The sequence below is a fragment of the Cebus imitator genome, unplaced genomic scaffold (genome assembly GCF_001604975.1).
Source record: "Cebus imitator isolate Cc_AM_T3 unplaced genomic scaffold, Cebus_imitator-1.0 Scaffold410, whole genome shotgun sequence".
NCBI lineage: Eukaryota > Metazoa > Chordata > Mammalia > Primates > Cebidae > Cebus > Cebus imitator.
The window spans coordinates 743108-766743 of NW_016107725.1; the positions used below are offsets into that span (position 1 = coordinate 743108).

The 23636-nt window shown below is 45.5% G+C and overlaps 1 protein-coding gene across 6 annotated transcripts in view; it reads right to left on the minus strand.

The window, feature by feature from the left end:
- Nucleotides 1–23636, minus strand: part of ARNT2 (aryl hydrocarbon receptor nuclear translocator 2) — a 188331-nt gene that overhangs the window by 67695 nt on the left and 97000 nt on the right. For all 6 annotated transcript variants that reach the window (XM_017509188.2, XM_017509189.2, XM_037731588.1 and 3 more), the window contains exons 6-8: nt 18342–18444; nt 14104–14169; nt 13673–13758 (exon numbers count right to left, since the gene is read on the minus strand). In XM_017509188.2, the coding sequence (XP_017364677.1) occupies nt 13673–13758; nt 14104–14169; nt 18342–18444 (255 nt within the window). The remainder of the gene's footprint in view (nt 1–13672; nt 13759–14103; nt 14170–18341; nt 18445–23636) is intronic.

Here is a 23636-nt window from a genome sequence, read left to right on the forward strand (position 1 = left end):
TCGAAATTGGGCTTTGTACATTTAGTGGGTCCAGCAGATACTGGGGAAAGAGTACTCTAGGTTGAAGGGGAAGGCTCTGGCTCTGAGCACCCCAGGAGTCAGGTCAGGGCAGAGGCTCCTCCATAGCCTGTCATGTAAGATAAATATCCACAAAAGCACTTCATTCATCTGGAAACTACCCCTTTACCAATTTCAGCTGACCAGAACAAGGTCTCTGTACAGCTGTGACAGATGCCCCAGAGGCCAAGCACTAAAACCAAGGTGCTTCACTCAGGAAAGCCCACTGGTTCCTGATTCACAACCTGTTTTGCCTCCTTTTACCCATGATGCTGGCAAGTTAAGAAGAAATTATTTAGGCAGATAGCAGAGGTAAGGAAGTCCTTGGTAAGGTTTTCCTTTTAATGAAAAGTGGCTCCCAAAACATTTTCTTTTCTAACAAAGAACAGCCTGTAAAATCGAGCTGCAGACATAGACAAGGAAGCTGGAAGCTTGCACGGATGAATGCCAGCAGCTGTGCCAATAGGAAAAGGCTACCTGGAGGCTAGGCATGTTCAGCATGGTGGCTCCATCTTCCGCTTTCCTTGTCAACCAGGTGCACAGTAAGGAGCGGCAGGAGGAGTAGAGACCCCATTTGCATAACATAAGATTAGAGTGGGGTGGCCAGCTTCCTGGTGAGCAAGGTAATTGTCACACCTGGTCCAACCAATCTTTGGGCCCTATGTAAATCAGACATTGGCTCCTCAAGCCTATCTATAAAACCCTGGCACTCTGCCAGTCCCACTCGGGTGCCCCTCTCCCTTGAAGGAGAGAGAGCTGTTCTCCTTTCTCTTTCTTTCTCCTTTCTCTTTCTTTTGCCTATTAAACCTCCGCTCTTAACTTCACTCTCTATGTGTGTCTGTGTCCTTGATTTCCTCCGCAGAACGCAATGAACCTCGGGTATTTACCCCAGACAACGACTGCCAGCAAGTTGTGCTGTTTGGTTTTCTAGACCATAAAAGGATGTGATTGCATTGGGTCAGTGTAAAAGCAGACAGCAGAGAGAAACAAGAAGTGTCAGCTACCAGCAGGAGGTAGGACAGTGAATCCTTACACAAAAAGACATAAAAATAACGGAAAAACAAACAACAAACATAATAATAAACGCTGCAGGGACATGGACTGAAAAGCCTTATGTTCTTGGAAAAGCCCCGAGGACATCTCTGAACGGAGAGCTCTGCATGTGTAATGAGTACCCTGAGTCAGCAGGGAAAGAGGAAAGCCAGTTGGGGACTTTTATTTAAACAGACAAAAAAATCCTGTGTGATGCCAGAAAAACATAAACAAAATTAAAAGACAAATGACAGAACGAAAGGAAATATTTGTAGCACATACAGTAATCAGACATCTAACCTTCATCATATTTTAAAGACCTCATAGGAGAAAATCAGAAAAAGCACAAATCTCCCAATAGAAAAATGGGCACCTAACATGAACAGGCAATTCACTAGGAAATTCAGATAGCAAATATATCCAGGGAAGATGCTCAATTTCACTAATAAGAAAAATCCAATCAAAAATATGTCATTCCCCTCCCCCACAAACTATCAGACTGGCAAAACTTGCAAAAGAACAAAAACATCTAGAGTTGTTAGTGTAATAATGAAACAGCAAAAGAATGCACATAACTGACTCCATTTTTGTTTAAGAGGCTTTTATGACATAATGATTGCAAAAAATAGCAATCATGTGTTTTATGAAACTAACTCTGGGATTAAAGGAGAAATATGTAAACAACTAAGTATGTTTTTGTTAAAGATTTGTAGGAGCACCATGACCTGACCAAGGACAAAGAAGTTCCTAACCTCGTTGGGACCCTTACCTTTTGCTCCTACCCACCTCCACTTCCTCCTGCCCTGAATGTAGAAAAAGCCTAAAATTTGTACTGGCTTCAGATGGTACATTAGGATGCTGGTCCACATCTTGATTTGCTGGCTCTCTGAATAAACCTGCTTTTCCTCCCGCCAAATGTTGTCTCTGCTATATGGCTTTTGAGCAGAGAACAGTTGAACCTAGGTTCAGGTACAGTAGAAGTGTAAGAAAAAAGGTACACCTATCCTGCTCAGCAGGGTAACTTGATGGTAGCTGCCAAAACTTAAATGTATCATGCCTATAGCACCTCTGAGCTATCTTCAGAAATGCCAGTATTCATGGATAAAGATTCACATGCGAGACATCCACGGAAGTATCTTTTGCAAGAGCTCTAGACTGAAAACAACATTCATGTTCCCAGTGGGGAATAGTTGGCAGAATATGATGCAGCCATTTAAAGGAACAGGTAGAATGAATTAACACAAATCTGTATTAATTTGGAAAGGTATTTGTGACATCCACAATAAGCAAAAAGAAACAAGACCATGTAATAAAATGTACAAGAACTCTATTTTTTAAATACAAAAGTCTAGGAGGAGAAGCACTGGAATATTTTCTATCGGTTTTTAGAGGTTGGACTAGGGTAGGAAGGGGGGCTGTTCATAACCTTTTAAAAATTTAAAAACAGGTTTATAAGTAATTTTTAATTTATTTTGCAAGGTTTTCTGTATCTTTCAAATTTCATTAATGAATATGGACCATTTTTGTAATCATTTTCTTAAACAGACAAAAAATAAAAGAAGGTAAGCAATGATGCTTTCATACTTAAAATGTCACACTTTGCAGACTGGGAAATTTTCTCATGTTGTACCTCATTCTCAAACAATGTCAGAAACATGAGTGTAGTGTACTATTCAGACTCTAGGACCCTGCCCCTCAATGACCAAATGAGAGGTAACATGCCTGATGATGGGAGGAGTTTAATTCTAAAACATTTGGCAGAGTTGCAACATTTCTTTCCAAATTTACTGCCACTAAATCATGGAAATGAACAAGCATCTTCCTTTGCCTTAAGGGGGAAGTTGCAAACAAGTATTTTCTGTACAAACTTGGACTCAGAAGACAGAGCTTCATTCCCAATAATTCAGAATCTGTAAACACAGAGTTTGCTACAGGGTCATAAAAATAAAGACACAGTGAGGTGAAAAGAGGATGTCAGGAGAATGGAATGAGGGGGTACAACAACAGTCCCTCTCGCGGCCACATGAGTAAAAAGAGAGGCCCCCAGACGCCTGCCCACTGTATGCTTCTGAGTTAGCCTCATCTTCACTGGCACAGGAGCAGTGGGGTTCCATGGGAGCACAGTGGGTCACTTCTTAAGGGAGGCAGAGGAACCCAGAACACTGAATCCTTTCCATGCCTTAGCTGTGGAACTTGTTATTTCCAACTTTCAGTTGTAAAAAATTCACAGAAACCAAGAAATGTTCATTGGCTGGTTTCTCCCCCATGTCCCACTTCTAGAAACTGAAAACGCCCAGCGTTTTGGGGGATGGGCATCTGAAAGGTAGGGCATGTTGCAGTCCATCTGCCACCCAGCCAGTTTCAGGGCTACACGGTTACTCCAACTTTCCATCACCATATTTCTGCCTGGGGCACCCTGGGGCTGGTTGATGTCGATCATTCATCCATGACTTAAAATTTGCCAACTCATCATCCATCACAGTGGCCTCTCCAGTAGCCCCTGCGTCCTCATCCTGCTGCCACCTCTCACCACCATCAGCATCCTTCCACTTCCTGCTCCACGCTCTTCCCAGTAAGGAGTAGTCTCCACCTGCCCTGCTCCTCTTTCCCAAACAAGTCAGAAGAGGTGGAGCCACCCACAGCCGAGCTGGCTTCCTCTGTGGCTGAGCCCTGCCCTGCTGCAGAAGTCCTTTGCGGGGTGTGGGCTGTGGTCAAGGGCAGGGAAATGCTGGGGAGCTGAGGTTAGGGTCGGCTGAGATTCAGAACCTCACAGAGCTTCAGGTTCTCCATCTATAAGAGTGGCAGGGCGGGACTGATCATGCCCCAGCTTTTCTTTGGCTCTGGCATTCAATGAGTCCAAACACCAGGTAACTGACTGACACTCTGCTACAGACTAGGAGTTTAGCAGTGAATGAGACCCAGCTCCTACTCAAGGATTTCACTGGCTGGTGGGGAAAACAGAGAACCAAATGAGGAAGATGCCACGTGGTTAGTGCTATAATAGAGAAAAGAACACTCTGCTTTGAGGAGGGGCACGTGGCCAAGGCTGGATGCCAAGGCCAGACGGAGCCATGTCGGAAGGGAGAGCTTCCTGGCAGGAACGGCAATACTTATCAAAGTGGTTTTTAATACAAACAGGATAATTCCAGCAATTTTAACAGATTTTAATGATTCCCTAATCGGTTTCACAAGCTTATTGTGCCCCACATTAAATTTCCTTCTCCTTGGATACACTCTTCCCTCATGCCAGCTCTAAGTAAATCCTGAGTAATACAAACAACACACAAATAAAATTTAACTGGAAACTGCTGTTTGGGATGAAACTCAGCATTAGCCAGAAATGCTTCCTCATTTCTTCCCAAGGATTGCATTGACCCTGTGCAAACACTTAGGGAACGCTGGACAGGTTTTCAACACTGGGTGGAGGCTGTCCTGGGACATACATTGTCACATGAGAATTGAGACATATTTTTGCATTCCACAAAACTCAGGAGGAAAAAACAACCACCTTCTGCTACGAGCAGAGTTAAGGGTACTTGTTCATGACATGAGTCCGAAGTATTCTCAGAGGAATATTAGTAAGTTTTGGGCAAAAAAAGTTTCTTTGGCCAAACGCATTTGGGAAACATAGTTTAAACAAAGATAAGAAGATTTCATTACTGTAGAAGCCTAAGAGAATTTAATATGCAACTGTGGAGTACTATTCTCTTGGAGAAGAACACAGACTGTTAAGTTTCCCAAATGCATTGACCCTGAAACGCTTGTATTCATGGTGTATCTATGGGGACGAATTTTGGAAGATATTTTGGGGAATACCATCTGTAAGTACTTTGCATTTCAGGGTTTCTGCTGGTGACCTTAAAGAAATGGATCCCCCACTTTGCAAAGAAAAGCTTTGAAGTATACCAGGTGCTTTTGACTCCACAGACTGAACTGATACCACCTGAGTCACCACCCGTCCCTCCCAAATTTACAACAGAAATGACTCAAGTCTGAAATAGGGAGAAATACATATTAGCACTAGCAACCAGGGAAGGCTAGTAATGGTGAGAAGACTTTGAAATGTATGGTTCAGGCAAGAATGGGTGGAGAGAAGAGTCAACAAAGCCTGGATTTCCTGCATATGAGGAAAAGACTCCAGCAAGACCAACCTACAAGCTTACAGCCAGCATGGCTGAGATCAGCACAGAACACGGCAGGTCATGAGGGAGAGCAGATCTCTTGTCCCTCCCTCCCAGTAAGCCACAGCAAGCAGTATGGTGGCAGAACACCTGCGCCTGCTACTGTGGGGTGCTTGTGACTTAGTCATCTTCCCACCCTCAGCCTTGGTCTTCACGTACAGACAAGTGAACCTTGGTCAGCTGACAGGTAAACTGCAGCAAAGCTAAACATTCCTCGTCTGCCCATGTCAGGGCCGGAGAGGTCTTTCTGGAACCTGTGTGATCGTTGATGGAAGCACTCTCAGCTCTCAAACGTGGACAGCCACATAGTGACCTCTTGAAACTGAGCGACAGGGACAAAACCACAAGCTCGTGAAAAAGAAGATACTGAGTTAAGGAATTAGAACCAACGTTTACACTTGAAAAGGAGACTTTTTTAATAAAAAGAAAAGAGGAAAAAGTCTAAATTCAACTACTCAGTGTGACGTAAGAGGACATAATATTTACAAGAAAGGCACAACCTTAATTCAGCAAAGAGAGAGTTCAGATGAAACGGGCACTTGCCACATTTTTAAGAAAATTAAACAGCAGCCATGAATAGAAGATTTGGATTGAGAAATTCTCCAAGATTTTGGAGCAAAAAATAAAGTAACGAATATGATGAGCAAAAATCTAAGTGGCAGGGAAAGCAGATTCGAGAAACCAATACGGAATGTCCTAAAGTGAAGACAGCGGCTGAGAAGCAGCAGCAACTCTGAAAAATTGTTGATGAATTTTCCTATTGTGAAAAAGACTTGATTCTGCAAACCAGAACAGCCCACCTGGCACCAATTAAAATGAAGGAAAACAGATCGATACCACATTCACTTGAGCGAAAATTCTGAATTCTAAGGAAAAGGAAAAAACAACCTAGAAATGTTATAATGAAAAAAAAAGAAAAACAGGTATCTAGAAAAGAACCATGAAAGCTGGTCTCAGATGTCTCTACAAAGCTAAGCTAATCTGTAGGTACTTTTCATTTCAGGGTTTCTGCTCCTGACTCTAAAGAAATGGATCCCCCGCTATGCTATGCAAAGCTCTGAAGTACACTGGGTGGTTTCGGCTCAGCAGAGTGAACTGATACCACCTGAGTAACTACCCATCCCTCCCAAACTCACTATAGAAATGACTCAAGTCTGAAATAGGGAGAAATATATCCAGCAATGGCAACCGGGGTAGGCTAACAATGGCAGGAACAGGTAGAGGGACCAAGAAGAAACCCTATGACCAAGAATTCAAGAGCAATAGGAAGAACTTCTCAACCTCACAAGAATTCATGAAATGTAGCACCTGCTCACCTGTCTTATAAGAAATTATTTTAAAAATCATCCTGGCACAAATAAAATGTAGTAAAACAACGGAGGGGGCATGGTGCAGATAAAACGAGGGGTGAGCAATGAAACCAGTGAGGCCAACTTGGTGTCAGACTAATTGCAGGTAACACGGCCATGGAATTTGTTGCAAATGGCAAACCTCTTTCTTGAAAGATAAATTTGTGTCTTAGCCTTTTTTATGTTGCTATAAAGGAATAACGGAGGCTGGGTAATCTATAAAGAAAAGAGGTTCTATTTGGCTCACAGTTCTGCAGGATGTATACAAAGCATCTGCTCCTGGTGAAGGCTCAGGGTGCTTCTACTCTGGTGGAAGGTGAAGGGGACCCAGCATGTGCAGAGATCACATAGTGAGGGAGGGAGGAGACACGAGGCTCTTTTTAACAACCAGCTCTCCCAGGATCTAACAAGAGTGAGTGAGAACTCACAGATACCCTCATCACCAGGGAGGGTATTGATCTATTCATTAGAGGTCCACTCCCACAACCAAAACACCTCCGACTAGACACCACTTCCAACAATGAGGATCGAATTTCAACATGAGTTGGGTGGCAGGGGGAGGTGTGCAAACAAATCAAACCATGATAAGTAAGTAGATAGGTGGGTAGGTAGATAGATAGAGAGATAGATAGAGAAATAGACATCAATAGATGACAGATAGGTATATAGATAGATGATAAATAGATAGGTGATAGATAGATGATAGATAGGGAAAGAGATAGATCATAGATAGATAGATAGATAGATAGATAGATAGATAGATAGACAGAGAGACACCAATACATGACAGATAGGTAGATAGATGATAGATATCGATAGATAAAAAGAAGAAAGAGAAAGAAAGAAAGAGAGAGAGGGAGGGAGGGAGGGAAGGAAAGAAAGAAAAAGAAAGGAAGGAAGGAAGGAAGGAAGGGAGGAAGGAAGAAAGAAGAAAGAAAAGAAAGAAAGAAAAAGGGAGAAAGAAAGAAAGAGAGAGAAAGAAAGGAAAGGAAAGGAAAGGAAAGGAAAGGAAAGGAAGGAAGGAAGGAAGGAAGGAAGGAAGGAAGGAAGGAAGGAGAAAGAAAGAAAGAAAGAAGAAAGAAAGAAAGAAAGAAAGAAAGAAAGAAAGAAAGAAGGAAGGAAGGAAGGAAGGAAGGAAGGAAGGAAGGAAGGAAGGAAGGAAAGAAAGGGAAAGAAAGAAAGAGAGAGAGAGAAAGAAAGAAAGATCAAACGTCTAAAATCTAAATTCTGGATGCAAAGCCTCGATGACTTTCAGCTCCATTGGCAGAGTGAAGGAGATAGCAAGGGTAATGCTTAAGCATTCAGACTCTGCAGTGAGCCTCCCTGAGTTTGGATCCCAGCATCCCCACCCGCCAGCTGTGGTCCTTGCCACCCCCGCCCGCGGCCTACTTCATCCCAGTCATTACACATTTCCCAGCTCTCATAAAGCCTCCACACCCCTGCCCATCTGCACGGCTGCTGCCCTAGTTCAGCCTCGCAGCTTCTCCATGGGTTAGAGCATAAGTACTACTCCTTATGGTCCCTTTGCTTTCAGGCTTATTCCTGTCCCTCCACTCCTTTCAATCCAACTTCCAGAAGAATCATTTAAAACCTTCAGTGTAGGGAAGGATACAAACTCCCAGGGATGAAGGGAAGGGTACAAACTCCCAGGCTTAGCACACAAGTCCCCTCCTCAATACCTGACGCTATCTCCCTGTCCAGCCATCTCCCCTAGCAGCCATAGTGAATTACATGTGGTTCCCAACACAATGTCTCTCTCCCACTCTGAGGCAGCAGAATATTATGGTCAGGGCATCACAAAAGCCTGGTTTTGCAATCCAATCCAACCTTACCAGTTACCAGCCGTGCAAACTGGGCTAACTGCTTCACTATTCCAACCCTCAGGCATCTCATCTATAGAATGGAGATGATAATAGTGACTATATCTCATTAGGGCTGTTGTGAAAATTAAATGGGACAATGCATGGAAGTGATTTTTCATTGAACCAGGCACATAGTGATGACTTGCAAATGAAAGCTGGAATCATCATTACATTTCCCTTGTCCATGTCCACACTATTTCCCATGCCTGTAATGCATTTTTTCAAAGAGCCAATTCCCATATCTCGTTTGTGTTTAAGTGTCAGCTCAAATGTTACTCTCTCTTTGCCTGCTAGGCTTTCAGTTAGGCTTGGCCACAGTGTGCAGCAAGGAGAAGCCAGTCTTGGTACTCACAATTAATTATGACCCTTGACCTGTGGCTTTGCAATGACCTGCAGGCCCACCTGTCTCCTCCATTGGACGCGAGCTCCTTAAGAACAGGAACTGTGTTAGACTCATCTTAGGATCCCCACGACCAGGCAAAGTGCCTGGCCTGTGGCCAGAGCTCAGAAAGTATTTATGGAACGAAGTGAAAGAGCGGCTTTGCCCTGCTAAGAACAAAGAGGCCAGAAGACTTTGCCAATCATCATTCTCCATCTCATCAGTTAAGGTTATCATGGCTTTGATGCCTGGTGAGGTCCGGAGCAGTAGGCAGCGACCTGACGCACTCATGCCTCATGAGCAGGGCGGGATGGCAGCAGGCTGGAGAAAGCAGGGATCTGGCCATTGCCTTGTGAGTTGGTGGCCCCAATACAGATAAGCAGCTTTTGGAAATTTTCAAGTGAAGGGAAAACAAACACAATGTTCAATAAGCAAACTGCAAGAAGTGCAAGGTTCTTATAGATGAGCTCATGGCAAAACTGAGCTGTCTGGTGAAGTGACAGTACTGGCTTGACCACAGCAGATTTCAGCCAAAACCCCAAAATAACCTCAGGCCTCTGGCATGCTGTGGCCAAAGCTTACTGAAAGTCTAGCAGCAAAGTGAGGACAGGCGTCATTTCACCACTAAGAAAGCACACAAGGGAGCCCACACTCGAACCTCTTCCTGACCCAGATGGTCCTGGTGGGAGGATGGTCCTGACCATTATCTGCTCTGGGTCAAGATCTCCCTCCCCTGGGTCAGACCTTGGCTTTCCTGTACAGACACACTGCCAGTTAACCTGGCATTTTCCATGGATTGTTAGGTGATGAACCAGGCAGATCAGATGATGGTTACTGGAAAGGAAGCTTTTGTTGCAGAAAAGACTTTTGGCTCAAAGCTGAATGCCAGTCCGTAAAATGCAAAGTGCTGGGGTGATAACAGTGGGGTGGAGGCAATTCACATCTTCAGGTTTTCAAAGTGTCCTTTGGTCTCTGAACGCACCCCACAAAATGGAAAACACAGCCCGTCATGAGTGATTTCTGACAGAATGAACAATTGAAGCATTAGACAAGGGAGTTGATTGTCTTTAGAACTCTTCGTTTTCTTTTAGTCATATTCCAAATATTTTAAATGAAACCGATTTCGTACAAAATGTAGTGAGGCTAATTGGGAAGGCCATTGTGTAACAGAAACACCTTTTGGAATGTAGCAGAATACACTGTGGCATTTACATTTAACAGGGAGTCTGCAGGGAAGAGAAAGAACAATCAGTGTACAACTAACCCTCTCAGGTATAAGCAGACATGTGACAAGTGGTTTGTGAAATAACCCTTGTTCACTCCACAAAGTCCACCTCTGCTGCCCGCCTTTAAGGATCTTCAAGGTTGCCTTTAGATATTTTTAGCAACTTTGCTGCTCAGGAATCTTCATACTTCTTAACTAAGTAGTTGCTGGTAATCAGGGAACTTGAGCTCATGAGCAAGCAAGGGCAGTTCCCTGTGAACACTTACAAGGTGTCATCCAATCGCTCAGTGAGTTGCTGCTCCAATGCTCTAATTCCACGACCTTATAATAGGGTAAGAGTGCCACCACCTTGTTTCAGCTAGCTCATCTAGGCTAGATGATTGTCTCTACTATCTTAACGATTTCTGGGAAAGAAGACTCTACAGACTTGTTTGGAAACCCTGGTAAGAAATTCTTTTCTATACCCATCCCTCAAAGTCAGTGATTTCTTTGTCTAGGAAAAAACTTCCCTTTTAACCCCCTCCTCTCCCTCCCTCTCTCCTTTCCTCATTCCCTCCCTCCTTCCCTCCCTCCCTCCATCTTTTCCTTCCTTCCTTCCTTCCTTCCTTCCTTCCTTCCTTCCTTCCTTCCTTCCTTTCCTTCCCTCCCTCCTTCCTTCCTTTTGTCCATCCATCCAACCAGTCTTCATGAAATACATGCTAACCATCAGGTCTGAGCTATGCACTTCAATGAGATCATGAACAAAGCATGCCTCTTGCTCTTGAGGGATCTAAACAGTAAGCGTAAAATAGTGTTATATGTGCTAAGAATGTAGTTAGTAATCAAGAAACAGCCACAGAACGAAGTGGCATAGCTAAGGATCCTGCACTGCGCATGCTCTCCTCATCATGCATGGAGATGGTGGTGTTTTCCAGCACCTCTATCTTGACAGAAACGTGACCAACTAAATCTAAAAGCAAACAAAAACATACAACTTCTAAATTAAGTGCAGACATTCTCAACCCTATTGTCTGGACTGCCTCTTTAGAAAATTTAGATTGATTTCTCAAAAATGACATTTTCTTTGATTATTAATGTCATGTAAAAATCTAGAAAATATAGAAATGAATAGAAAAGAAAAAAGTAGCCAATGATCTACTATACGGAGCTAAGAGTGATTAATATTCTCTGTAAAAGTTTTCAATGCACAGATTCACTTGATTCATTTATAATTTAAAAATAAAACTGGGATCATGAAGTGCATGTTTTATGGCCTGCTACTCTTTTCAATACTTCTTAGCACTTTACTTTGTTCTTAAATATCCTCTAAAACCATGCCTGTTTAATTATCGTCCAGTATTTTATCATGTAGGTGTCCCGTGCTATTTTTAACCACTTCTTTATCATTGAAATGTAGATTAATTTGAGGTTTTCACAGTTATAATTAATGCTTTAACACACATGCATACATCTCTAATTAATTCCTTGAAATAAGTTCCTAAAAGCATAATTTCTGTATCTAAGAGGCGCACATTTTAAGACATTTAATACACACTTCCAGATTATTCTACAAAAGGTTTGTACTAACCCATTTTCTCACTAGCAGTACATAAAAGTGTCCTTTTTTTTTTAACCTTACCAACATTGCATATTTTGCCTTTTCTATTTTCTGCCTTTTGATAGGTAAGAGGAAATGGCAACAAATTGTTTTAATTTGCAGTTCTGGTGAATAGTGAGGCTAACTTTTTCCATATGTTTAGTGCCTCTATACATACATTTTTTAACACTCTGTTCATTGCCTTTGCTCATTTCTCTCTATTAAGTTAAACTCTGCCTTCTGGTAACTTTCCCTTTTTCATCCAAATAGTGCCTTCTGGAGCTATCCTAAGTGAGATTAATTCCTCCTTCATATGACACCCCCTCAAATACTTGAAGACAGAAATCATGTCTCACTTTCTCCAAGATAAACACCCCTGGCTCCTTCAATCATTTCTCATGCGGCAAAGTTTCAAGGGCCACTGCTGAAGCCTTAATGCGTAATAGTCCCACTGCCCTGTTACCTGCACACTCACACTCACAGCCACAGAACTCCACGCAACTTCAGAAAAGCTTATCCTGAATCCTCTTTGCAGATTCTCTGGATGCAGTCACCTGCCTGTACCTTGGGTCTCAGCCCTCTTTCTCACTCTCATCCACAAGGACACTAAAAGTGAGTCTTTCCTTGATCAAGGCATTTCCCATGCAATATCAGGGGCCTGGAGCTCAAATAAAGTGGTAAGAAAAAGATCACTTTGAGACCAGAAGCAGGAAGAGAAATTTGCCTGGTAAAATAAGAATGATTAACTAACTCAAATGAAGAAAGCATCAAGAGGAATGAGATGGTCACCTTGGAATGGGGCAGAATTTGGCAGTACAGATCCTGCAGTATTATGGGCTTCCTTCAGGAAGCCTGTCCTAACCCCAGGCAGGTTAGGGACCCTTCCTCTGTCACCCCAAGGCTGACTGCCCTGACCACACTCCCTGTAGTCACCTGCACATGCGCTGATCTCCCCACCAATCCCTAAAGGACAGGTCTGTGTTTGTACCCCTGAGAGCCTGGCTCCACACCTGCCACCCATGAGGCCACAGACCCACACATGCTTGGTGAACTGAGCCACACACGGAAATCTCCCTCCCAGTGCCCCACATTCCTCTGCTTTTATTTTCCTCTTATCAAACAAACTTCTAATACCATTGTGTCTTCTCAAGTACTCAAAACCAATGGGTTCACAAGACACTGGACCCGAGCATCCATGCCATGGACAAGGAGCCCCATGACATTACTGAATCGCCTTTTGTGTCTGACTCTGTTCACTTAGCATGATGTTTTTAAGGTTTGTCCATAACATGTATCAATACTTCATTGCTTTTTATTCCTGATTAATATTCCATTATAAGAAGGTACCACATTTTATTTGCCCATTCATTACCTGATATACCTTTCAGTTGTTTCCAATTTTTGGCCATTATGGATAATGTTACTATGAACATCCCTGCACAGATGTCTTTGCAGACATATGTTTTCAATTCTGTTGGGTATATACTTAGGTATGAAAATTGCCGAATTATATGGTTACTCCATTTTTAGTATTTTCAGGAACTGCCAGACTGTTTTCCCAGGTGGCTCTACTATTTTACACTCCCACCAGCAATGTATGAGGATCCCAGTTGCCCCACATCCTCGCCAATACTTGTTGTTACCTGTCTTTTATTTTAACCATCTTAGTGAGTGTACGCTGTATGTCATGGTGGCTTTTGTTTGCATTTCTGTAATGATTTAGACACAACCATCATTTCATATTGCCACTCTGACTTTATAGAATGCTCTGGGTGACAGAACATAGAAATGCGTTGCTAAGACGCCGATCACCTGTGTACAATTAGCTCTTTATAGAAATCTTTGTTTCAAGTAGCAGGGTGTTTTTTACAAAGATCACTGTGTTCTAACTACCAAGAAAAATAAAAATATTTTCCTACCTATTCCTATAAGAATACATTTCTAACAGGACACCACAGTCAGGTAAGAGCAGCACCCAGTTCCCTTGGAATTTATATGCAGGTCTCCTTACCTGCTGGTGGCCAGGCCTTGATGTATCCTGTGCAGTGGACCACAGCATATTGAGCTTCTCCTTCTTTCACAGGGCCAAGGCCATTCCTAAAAAAAAAAACATTTGTGAAATTGTTTTCATCATATGAAGGCGAGGCAAAGATGTTGATGACTCCTTTGGCATCTAAGCTACTGGGTTTCCTTGTCTGCCTTTGTGGTTTTGAATCTTGGCTACCCCACCATCCTGTCTTCCTTCTTCCCACATGGTCTGAAGATCAAAAACAAATTCCACCCAACTCTCTGTTCTTTCTCATCTCTGCCACTGCCACTCTGATGTCTGGTTCTCCTGATCCTCAACAGACAAAGCCCCTTCTTTCGTCTGGGCTGCTTAGCTTAGGGTGTTTAGACCATCTACCAGAACAGTCCCAAAATTACATTAGAAGAGTTACAGACCTGAATCTTTTCCTCATGGTAGTTATTCTGTTTAGAGGAAGGTGGTCCAAAGGAGCATTCCCACACCTAAGATGTGACAAAGGGTATTAGAATGAGCAAAGACCCAGGCAAGATTGTGCAGTCAAGTAGATGAGCCTTAATTGATGCTCACACATTTTTTCAGATGAGACCTACAGCCAGTTTTCTTCAAAAGTACAGAAGCAGATCTGCATGCCTTTGAATTTTGTTTGCCACTGAAAGAAGGAAACTGTGACCCACTTTACAACACATACTGCAATTGTTTCAGGGCCCAGTCCAGAAGCTGGAGTCCCACAGAAAGATTCTAGGAGAAACCTGGCCATGCTCAGTCCTGCAGATCACTTTGGTGGAACTCCATGGCTTTCAGGAAAGAAGGGAAGAGGGTGATGACAGCAATAATGTCCCTTCAGGCCTAAGCAGAGACATCAACTCAAAACAGATGTTGCCAGTTGATGAACAGTAGCATCTTTGCAGGCTTCTAGCATCCCAGCTGTGGAAACTCTCTCCTTTCAGACACTGTTCTGATACTAGAGGTAACCGGACAGCTGGAAGCCTGCTGATGGCAGAGAAGAGAGCGGGGATGGGAGATGAACAGGTAGAGAATTGCTCTTTCTGTGGGTCCCTCTGCAGGAGGCAGGGGATGTGCAACATGACACTGACTGCACACTGGGGGGCCAGCTTTCCTGCCTCCCTCTCAGCATAAGCCTGCACCATGGCCGGGCTCTGACTGCTGCTTGGTATAACCCTTCTTCATGTGCGTTTCCATTTCCCGACTACATCACAAGCCATATCCTGAATATCTAAAATTTCAAAACAGCAGGGACAAGAGTGTAATTATACTCTGAGACCTTAGACAGCTGCCAGCACCAGTGGTCTTCACAGGAGCATCACCCCCTGACACTGCTGCCCAGGGATGCTGTCATGGCCCTCTGCCCCTTTCTGGCTGACTGTGTCCACTGCCTTGCTGAAACTAAGCTGCCTTATTTAGAGGAAAATGTTATGTTCTCAGTAGATGGCAGTGCTGCCCACCTCTCTGGTAAACCCAGGCAGTACGCACCTGGCACTTCAAAGAGCAACCAATATCAACGCTCCCTGGAAGGACACTAGGGCAGGAAAGGGACTACATGAATTTCGTTGACAGGGCAGTGATAATGGCTTTGTAAGCTAATAGAAATGATATGTTATGGTGCTTTCCATCAATTTATTCATAATGGAATTGCTCAGAAGGTACAATTAAGAATATGTATTGCCAGTGCTCTAATGAACGTCTACCAAGCGAGGATAGGCATTTATTCACCCAAGCACTGCAAGACAAGCCTGCTGTGACTGACTACACTCACTAGCTGATGGCATTTCATCTCCCGGTAGGCAGCAATGCAAGTGGACCCTGCTGCCCAGCTCGCCCCTGCTGCTGAAGGGGAGGCAGGCAGTCTGTGGGGACCCAGTCCTAAGTTACAGACAGGCATGCATTCTGTCATTCCAGCACCAGCCTGTGACTGGAGGCAGGCAGTGAAGAGGATTCCATCTGTGCCTTCAAGAACTCCAGAGGCTCAGCCTCAGGAGGAGGAAAGAACAGGGAGGCTCACATCCCAGAAGGGCCATTTCTCGGATTACAGAACAAAAAGTCTCCACCAGCTCTGAGGGCTCGAGGAGGGGGAGAGGCAGGTCTCCCCACAACACAGGCGACCTTGGTGATCTGAGGGAGACCAACCAGCCTTCACACAAACAGGGTTTGCTTAAAAAGTGTAGTTGCTCAAAAGACTACTATGAATTATGCAAAATAGTTACTTATTTTAAAGCACCTATTGTTTGGAAGTTTACAGTACGCAACGGATGCCCCAGTGGCAAGTCACAGTTCCCGCGACACACGATGAGGTGAGGGTAACATTAGTGAATGGCTTCGTTGTGCCACTACATGCCATATCTCTTGCTGGTTCTCCCTCTGAGGTCCAGTGATGGATCCTCGGTCCTCGCATTCAGCGCTCATCAGTAGCTTTTGGCCATTGATAACTCCTTTTTATCTAGAAACTTCCTTCTTCCTCTCTTGTTCCCGTTGCCCTCTCTTCTTCCCTCCCACCTGCCTCTCTGCTTCCTCTCAGTCTCCTTTACTGGTTCTTCCCACCCCCCCACCACCCGGTCCTCTGTCTTCTCTGTCTACACCCACCTCTGCTGTGATTTACATGCATCTCAGATTTGAGGCCCTAGATACCATTTTATTGGTGTCAATCCCCAGGTCCACATCTTCAGCCTCAACCTCTTCCTTGGATTCCAGAATGACACGTCCAACTGTCTGCTCATCTTCTCCATCTAGTTGTCTGATGAGCGTCTTCTTTTATTTTTTAACAAGGTCAGAGGTACAAGTGCAGGTATGTTACAAAAGTAAACTTATGTCACAGGCTTTGTTGTACAGATTGTTTCATCGTCCAGGTATTAAGCCTAGTACCCATTAGTTATTTTCCCTGATGTTCTTCCTCCTTCCACCCTCTACCTCTGGAAGTCCCCAGTGTGTGTTGTTCCCTCTATGTGTTCATGAGTTCTCATCATTTAGCTTTCACTTGTAAGTGAGAACATGCAGTATTTGTTTTTTTGTTCCTGCGTTAACTTGCTAAGAATAAAGGCTTCCTGGCCGGGCGTAGTGGCTCATGCCTGTAATCCAAGCACTTTGGAGGCCAAGGCAGGTGGATCACCTGAGGTCAGGAGTTCAAGAATAACGGCTTCCATGTCCATGCAAAAGACATTATCATTTTCTTTTTTATGACTGTATAGTATTCCGTGGTGTATATGTACCACATTTTCTTTATCCAGGCTATCACTGATGTGCATTTAGGTTGATTCCATGTCTTTGCTATTGTGAATAGTGCTGCAATAAACATATGCTTGCATATACCTTTATAATATAATGATTTATATTCCTTTGGGTATACACCCAATAATGGGATTGCTGGATCAAATGGTATTTCTCTTTTTAGGTCTTTGAAGAGTCGCCACACTGTCTTCCAAAATGGCTGGACTAACTTACACTCCCACCAACAGTGTAGAAGTGTTCCTTTTTCTCCATATCCTCGTCAGCATCATTATTTTTTTTACTTTTTATTTATTTATTTAGAGACAGAGTCTCGTTCTGTCACCAGGCTAGAATGCAGTGGCACGATCTTGGCTCACTGCAACCTCTGCTTCCCAGGTTCAAGCAATTCTCCTGCCTCAGCCTCCCGAGTAGCTGGGACTACAGGTACATGCCACCATGCCCAGCTAATTTTTGTAATTTTAGTAGAGACAGGGTTTCACAACGTTGGCCAGGGTAGTCTTGAACTTCTGACCTCAGGTGATGGGTCTACCTCGGCCACTCAAAGTGCTGGGATTACAGGTGTGAGCCACCACACTCGGCCTTGGTTGCTTTGCCTAACACTGACTCCCCAGCACCTTGAAGAGCATGTGGCACAAATGGGCCCTTAACATAAATTTTTTGAACAAGTGAATAAATAAATGAGTGGCATCACCTCATGTCACTGCCTGAGGAACTCTCAGGGGACACAGGGTTGACAGTACAGGAGTGCTGAACTAGATTTGAGAATTCAAGATCCCAGCTCTCTCTTCTTCAAGGACACGGCAAAATTCCCCTGATTACTCCCAAGTCAGACATTCCAGCATTTCTTCAATTATGATGTATAAACCCCAACAGACACAGAACATTCTGACAGATGTCAGGGAGGCTCAGAGAAGTCTAAATCAAAGCCTCCACCCTCAGGGCACTGTAATTTACTCATGGGACCCAGACATTTACACCTAACATAACAATCAACAACATCATAAAGATCAATCACACATGTGTGCATTGTGACAGGAAACACATGAATAAGGGTGAAATCGGCTGTCTTAATATAAAACATGTTGAGAATTATGGAATCTTGGCAAGGTTGGACTAGAGAAGGGTCTTAAAGATGGGTGGGAAGTAGAGTGATACAGTGGACAAAGGGGTGTGAATCTAGGAATGAGCAGGAAATGGTAGGAAATTAGACAAAGTGGGATGGCAGGAGGATGGAGGGAATCCTTCCTAGACCAAGGATCCTGTATATCCACACGCTGAGGTCAAGAAGAAGAAGTCACTGGAGTGAACCCAAGTTGGCATATGTGACTTCGGTGGAGCTGCTCAAGGCTCTTAACAGTGACACAGAAGGGAGCAAACCAACCACCAAGATGGCCCACCGCTCCAGCAAACAGACCTCATCCTGCAGATGAAAGACCGCCGCGAGCCCATGCACATCCTCATGGATGACTGCTGCCCTTCTTTCTTGACCGTCCCAGTCTTCAGGTCCAAGATCCGGCCTAAGAAAGAGAGAAGGACATTTGCGTGAGCCTCTGCCTTAGGTTGGGAGAGGGGGGAGGCAGTTCGGGGAGTGCTTTCTCCAAATGCTCTGCCCAATGAGGATAATTGTGGCTGTGTAAATTGTTTGTGTCTTGGAATTCCCAACATTCTTTGGCAGAAAACTCATGTAGTGATGAAATCCATACAATTCAAAATGCTTGGCTTTCATCGGAGTCATCTACACTTGCCGCCTCTGCTTTGCTGGATTCTGTCACCAGCAGTCACTCCAGTTTGGCTCTCTCCCTCACCCCATGGAAAAGGCATTTGCCAAGGTCACCAACTTCCTTACTGCTAAATCCAAAACATGTTTTTCCTTTGTTGGATTCAACTGCTTTGCTGGGCTTTATGCAACTGCGTGCCGCTCCATTCTCAAGCCCTTCCCGGCTTCAGACACAGCACCCCGATTCCTCTCTCCTTTCTGCTCCTTTCTCCCTGGAGGCTACAGCCTCAGCCATCTTCTTTTCTCACTGTATAGGTCCCCTACACAATTTTATCCATGCCCAGGTTTTGACAGTCACCTCTGGATGCTAATGCCCCTAGGCGTACACCTCTAGCACCAACTCCTTCCTCTCCTTAGCCCCAAGGCCACACCATCAGCAGCTGACTATGCACCTCAAAGGCAGCTTCACCCGCTCCTCCCCAAACCCTCCCAAAACATCAGCAAGGGCACTGCCATCCGCATGGAAATCTAAGTCAGAAACGCAGACAGTATCCCCGAGTCCCTCCTGTCCCTAGACACCTGCACACTCGTCTCTGTCCCTCCCACTTCTCTGCATCCATCCCCCACCTTGCTCTTACGTCAGAGGAGGACACACTGAACCTTAGTGTATTTCTTCTCCCACCCCCATGGGGTTCTGGGCCATCAGCTGACCTCCTCCCACGTGGCTATTTCTTCCCTCTCCCTTCCCTACTGTCTACTTCCTCCAGTATTTAAACACCATCAAACGCCAAAAGACCTTCTTTGGCCCTGAAGCTCCTATCCCCTCTCTCTGCATCTGTGGTTGGAGGGTCTGTCCACACCCACTGCCCCCTCTTGATGCCCAGTCCACCGTATTCGGCCTCCACCCTCTACAGCTCCATGGCGGCTGCTCCAGCCCAGCCCACAAGGGCGCTTATGTGGCCAATTTAATACACCCTCTTCAGCCCCTCTCCACCTGTCCTTATCCTTGACCAGCCCTTTGGAACATGCTTGCCCTAGGACAGCACCTTCTCCAGCCTCTCCTGGAGTAGCCCCTCTTCCTCAGTCCAGTTCCTCCCCACCCCACGTGGGCATTCCCAGACCTGGGCCTTGGCCCTTCTCTCTCTTGCTGGCTCCCAGGGACCCTTGGCGACTTTCAGCTCCACGACGTCTTCCATACTGAGAAATCAAGACGTCCATCCCCAGCTGACAAAGCCTCTCTCCTTTGACTGAAAGTCCAGTCAGCCCCCTGTGGGTCCTCTGCCTGGCTAGGCCTGACCTTGAGCTTCCCTCTCTGTCCTTGCAGAAACCAATTTGAGCAAAAACCCTAACTTAGTTTGGTGAGAATCCCCCGCCCTTGGAATCTGACCACCCTTGATATCTACCATCCTGCCCTGTCCTCAGCCAGGATTCTGCTGATTGAGTCTAATGGGAATCCCCCCACCCCTGACGGTTCCTCTTGGGCCTTCTCCACCCACTGCCCGCTGCCACCTTGCTTCTTGCTTACAAATCCTCACTTATCCTTGTTGGAATTGGGTCCACTCTGTCCTAGGCTGCAAGACCCTAGAGCAGTTGTACGCGCACCTCTCGCCATGGCACTCCTTGAATGGATGGAGTCTTCCATGTAGTTTTTAACAAGTGTCGAGAATCATGTTTTCTTTAACACAGCCAGAGCCCCTACATGTACAACTGTCTCTTGGGCATCTCACTGACATCTTATGTTCCTCGGGTCCCAAAGCAAATTCTTCTTCCTGGCCAAAGCTCCCCTTTCTCCATAGTCCCTTGTCTTTGTCATTGGCACCACCACTACCCAGTTGCTCAAGCTTGAAATCTAGTAGGTAAGAGCACAGGCTCTGAGCTGGACTACCTAGCTTCAAGTCCTGCCTCCTTCACTCACTGTGTGACCCTGGCAAGTTACCTAACACCTCTGCTTCAGCCTCTTCATGAGTCAAAATGAAGATAATAATAGTGCTTCCTTCAGAGAGTTTTTGTGAGCATTAAATGAATTAATATTACAAAGTGACCACAACTATGCCGGGCTCTGTGAATGCTTATTAAATAATGAATATGAAAATCTTTAACGTCTGATGAGTCACCAATACTGTCAATCCCACCTGCTGTATATCTCTGACCTGTGTACTTCCTGCACCTGCACTGCTATCACCCTAGATCTGTCCCCCTCACTGCATTTCTGGATGGATGGCTGCAAAAGGTCAGTCATCCCTTCCTCTAGTCTTGTCTCCTTCAATCCAGCCTCTGCATTGCTACCAGAATTCTTTACTTAAAACACAAAAACAACCATGGCTCTATCGTTTATGTGACCCCAGGTACTCAGCCTCGCAGGTCCATGGTTTTCTCTATTGCAAAACGAAACAGCAAGATCTTGCATTTAGGATTACTGTGATATAACATACATAAAAATGATTTGTACACAGGAGGCAAGCAACAAACGTGTTTCCTGGCAGACTTAGGCCAAATGATCGCGTCACATTCCTCCTTGAAAGCCTTTCATGTTCTCCACTCGTAGTTGCCAGGAAAATCCAAGTCCCGCAGCCCAGTATAAAAGGTCTCCGAGGCCCGGCCCCTGCCCACCTCTCATACTCCAGGCTCACCCTACGCCTTCCCACTGCTCTGCCCAGGTCTCCGCCGCCTCCCGAAGGACTCACAGCTCCCCAGTGTGCCGCTCTCTCCTCTTATCCCTGGCCCTTCCCAGCCACTTCCCCTCCCTGAGCAACCCCCTTCCCTTTGCCTGACTTCCTTTTTTTTTTTCCCTTTGAGACAGGGTCTCGCTCTGTCACCCAGGCTGGAGTACAGTGGTAGGATCTCGGCTCACTGCAGCCTTGATCTCTGAGGCTCAAGCAATCCTCCCACCTCAGCTTCCTGAGTAGCTGGGACTACAGACGTGTGCCACCATGCCCAGCTTATCTTTTTTCACTTTTTGTAGAGATGAGGACTTGCTATGTTGCCCAGTCAGGTCTTGAACTCCTGGGCTGAAGCATTCCTCCTGCCGTGGCCTCCCAAAGTCCTGGGACTACAGTCGTGAGCCACTGTGCCCAGCTGACTTCTACTTTTTGTCACAACTTACCCAACGTGTCTGCTCAGCCATCACTTCACAAATACTCCCTTAGCCTGTATGATTTGTGAGAGACACTAATATAAGCAAGAAGAATTAAACAGGCAAAGGCCATTACACTCTAGAGGATGAGAGAGTGCACAACAGCAAGAAAGAAGAGAACAGACTCAAGTAGATGAGAATAGACGAAAGCAGAACAGACGATCATACTGAAACAACAGCTAAGAACAATAAAGCCAGAAAGAGTGAGAAAGGGATCCGAGGGCTGTCGCTTTGCAGCAGACAGCGTCTCAGAAGGGTTTCTATCAACTGAAATCAAAAGGACCTTGAAGGAGTCGCCCTCCCCAAGCCTGAGTCCCACCGCTCCCAATGGAGGAAGATCTGGGGGAGTGACAGTGGAAGCCAGGCATGGTGTTCACCTTCCTCGCTGGACTCTGCAGCGTGCTGTGCTCGCCTTGGGCCAGCTCTGTCACGCCGTGCTGGAACTATCCTGCACACATGGCCTGGGACTGTGCCTGGTCAGCTCGCTCCCCTCCACACCTGCAGCCTTCCCTTCCCACACGGACCCAGGCTCTGCAGAGTGTGTGGCGCTCTACGAAGACTCAGCCATCACCACCACGCTGACTACTCCTGTGTACATCTTTAAGCAGGATATGTAGACCAGAATTCTACTCGGTGGAACGGTCTGACTCAGTGTGCTGAGAGCTCTGGTGCGGCCGGTGCGGAGGAGGCCCCGGGCATCTGCTGATTCTGCGCTGTCTGCTGGCCCAGGTTTGACACCTGTCTGTCTCCTTCACAGACAGCATCTTTTTAAGGCCGTGTTAGTGTAAATTGTCACTTGCTTTATCATCTACCAAATGGCAAATGGTTTCAGCTGTGAAGCAGGCCAGCATGAGGATCTGGCAGATTCCAAAGTGTGCTCTGAAAATAAATCCCAGCTGCACAGCACATGAGCAGTGGAACATGAGGAAATGAAAAAACACATTTCCATGATCCGCTGTCATGACCTTTAGAGACAACGGCTTCAACGTTTATTTCTCCATGAGCTTCTCTGATTTCCTTGGACACAATGAACCCGCTCTTCAGGCTCCTCGGGAATGAAAGCATGCCTGACTTCACAGAGTAGCTGTGTTCCTGAAAGGTTGTGTGTAAACTGGACTTTTGACAAATGTAATATCAGTTGAGATGTACAAAAGCAACTGGCCATCCTCCCAGCACTGGATCGTGAATCCCACGTCATGGAATGGCAGTCATCTCCATCCCACAGGAGACCTGGGTGTTGGGTTTGCTTACTACGGGCTCCCAGTAGAGAGGCAAAGGCAGAGATGCTGCTGCCAGTTACACTGCTCCTAATCTAATCTTCATTCCTAACCCACAGAAGCCTGGGTCCCGCTTAGAGCCAGGGGCCTGGATTCCTCAGGCTGACTCCCAGCAGATCCCCAGAAGCACAATCCATCCAGCCAACGTTGGCTCCTTCTAGAATCCCTGCTCCCCAGCCTCATCCACAGGGTCTGACGGACCCGATCCTGTCTCTGGGCTGGTCCCACCATGCATCCCATTCTGTTTTCCTTAGTCAGTGCCTAAACGCCTGGTCGCCCTGGTCACCTCTCCTGTGTGTACTTTTCACCCCTGATCCAAGCCCCCTGCTCCTTTCCCTCCTAATCCCCCCTGATGCCCTGCAGAATACCCTCTCGAAAGTAAGACAACTCCTGTATACTCAGCTCCTTGCAGATACTCGCTCAACTCAGCTCAACTCCCTGAGTCAGTAGAGACCAGCCTGCCCTCTGGAGAGGAGGCTAATGCCCCCGTGTCCCACATGCCATGGGGTCAGAGGCAGTCTTGGTATCTTCTTCCTCGGTCCCCGAAGCCCTTCCAAACCTACTCCTGTACTCAAGCGCCTT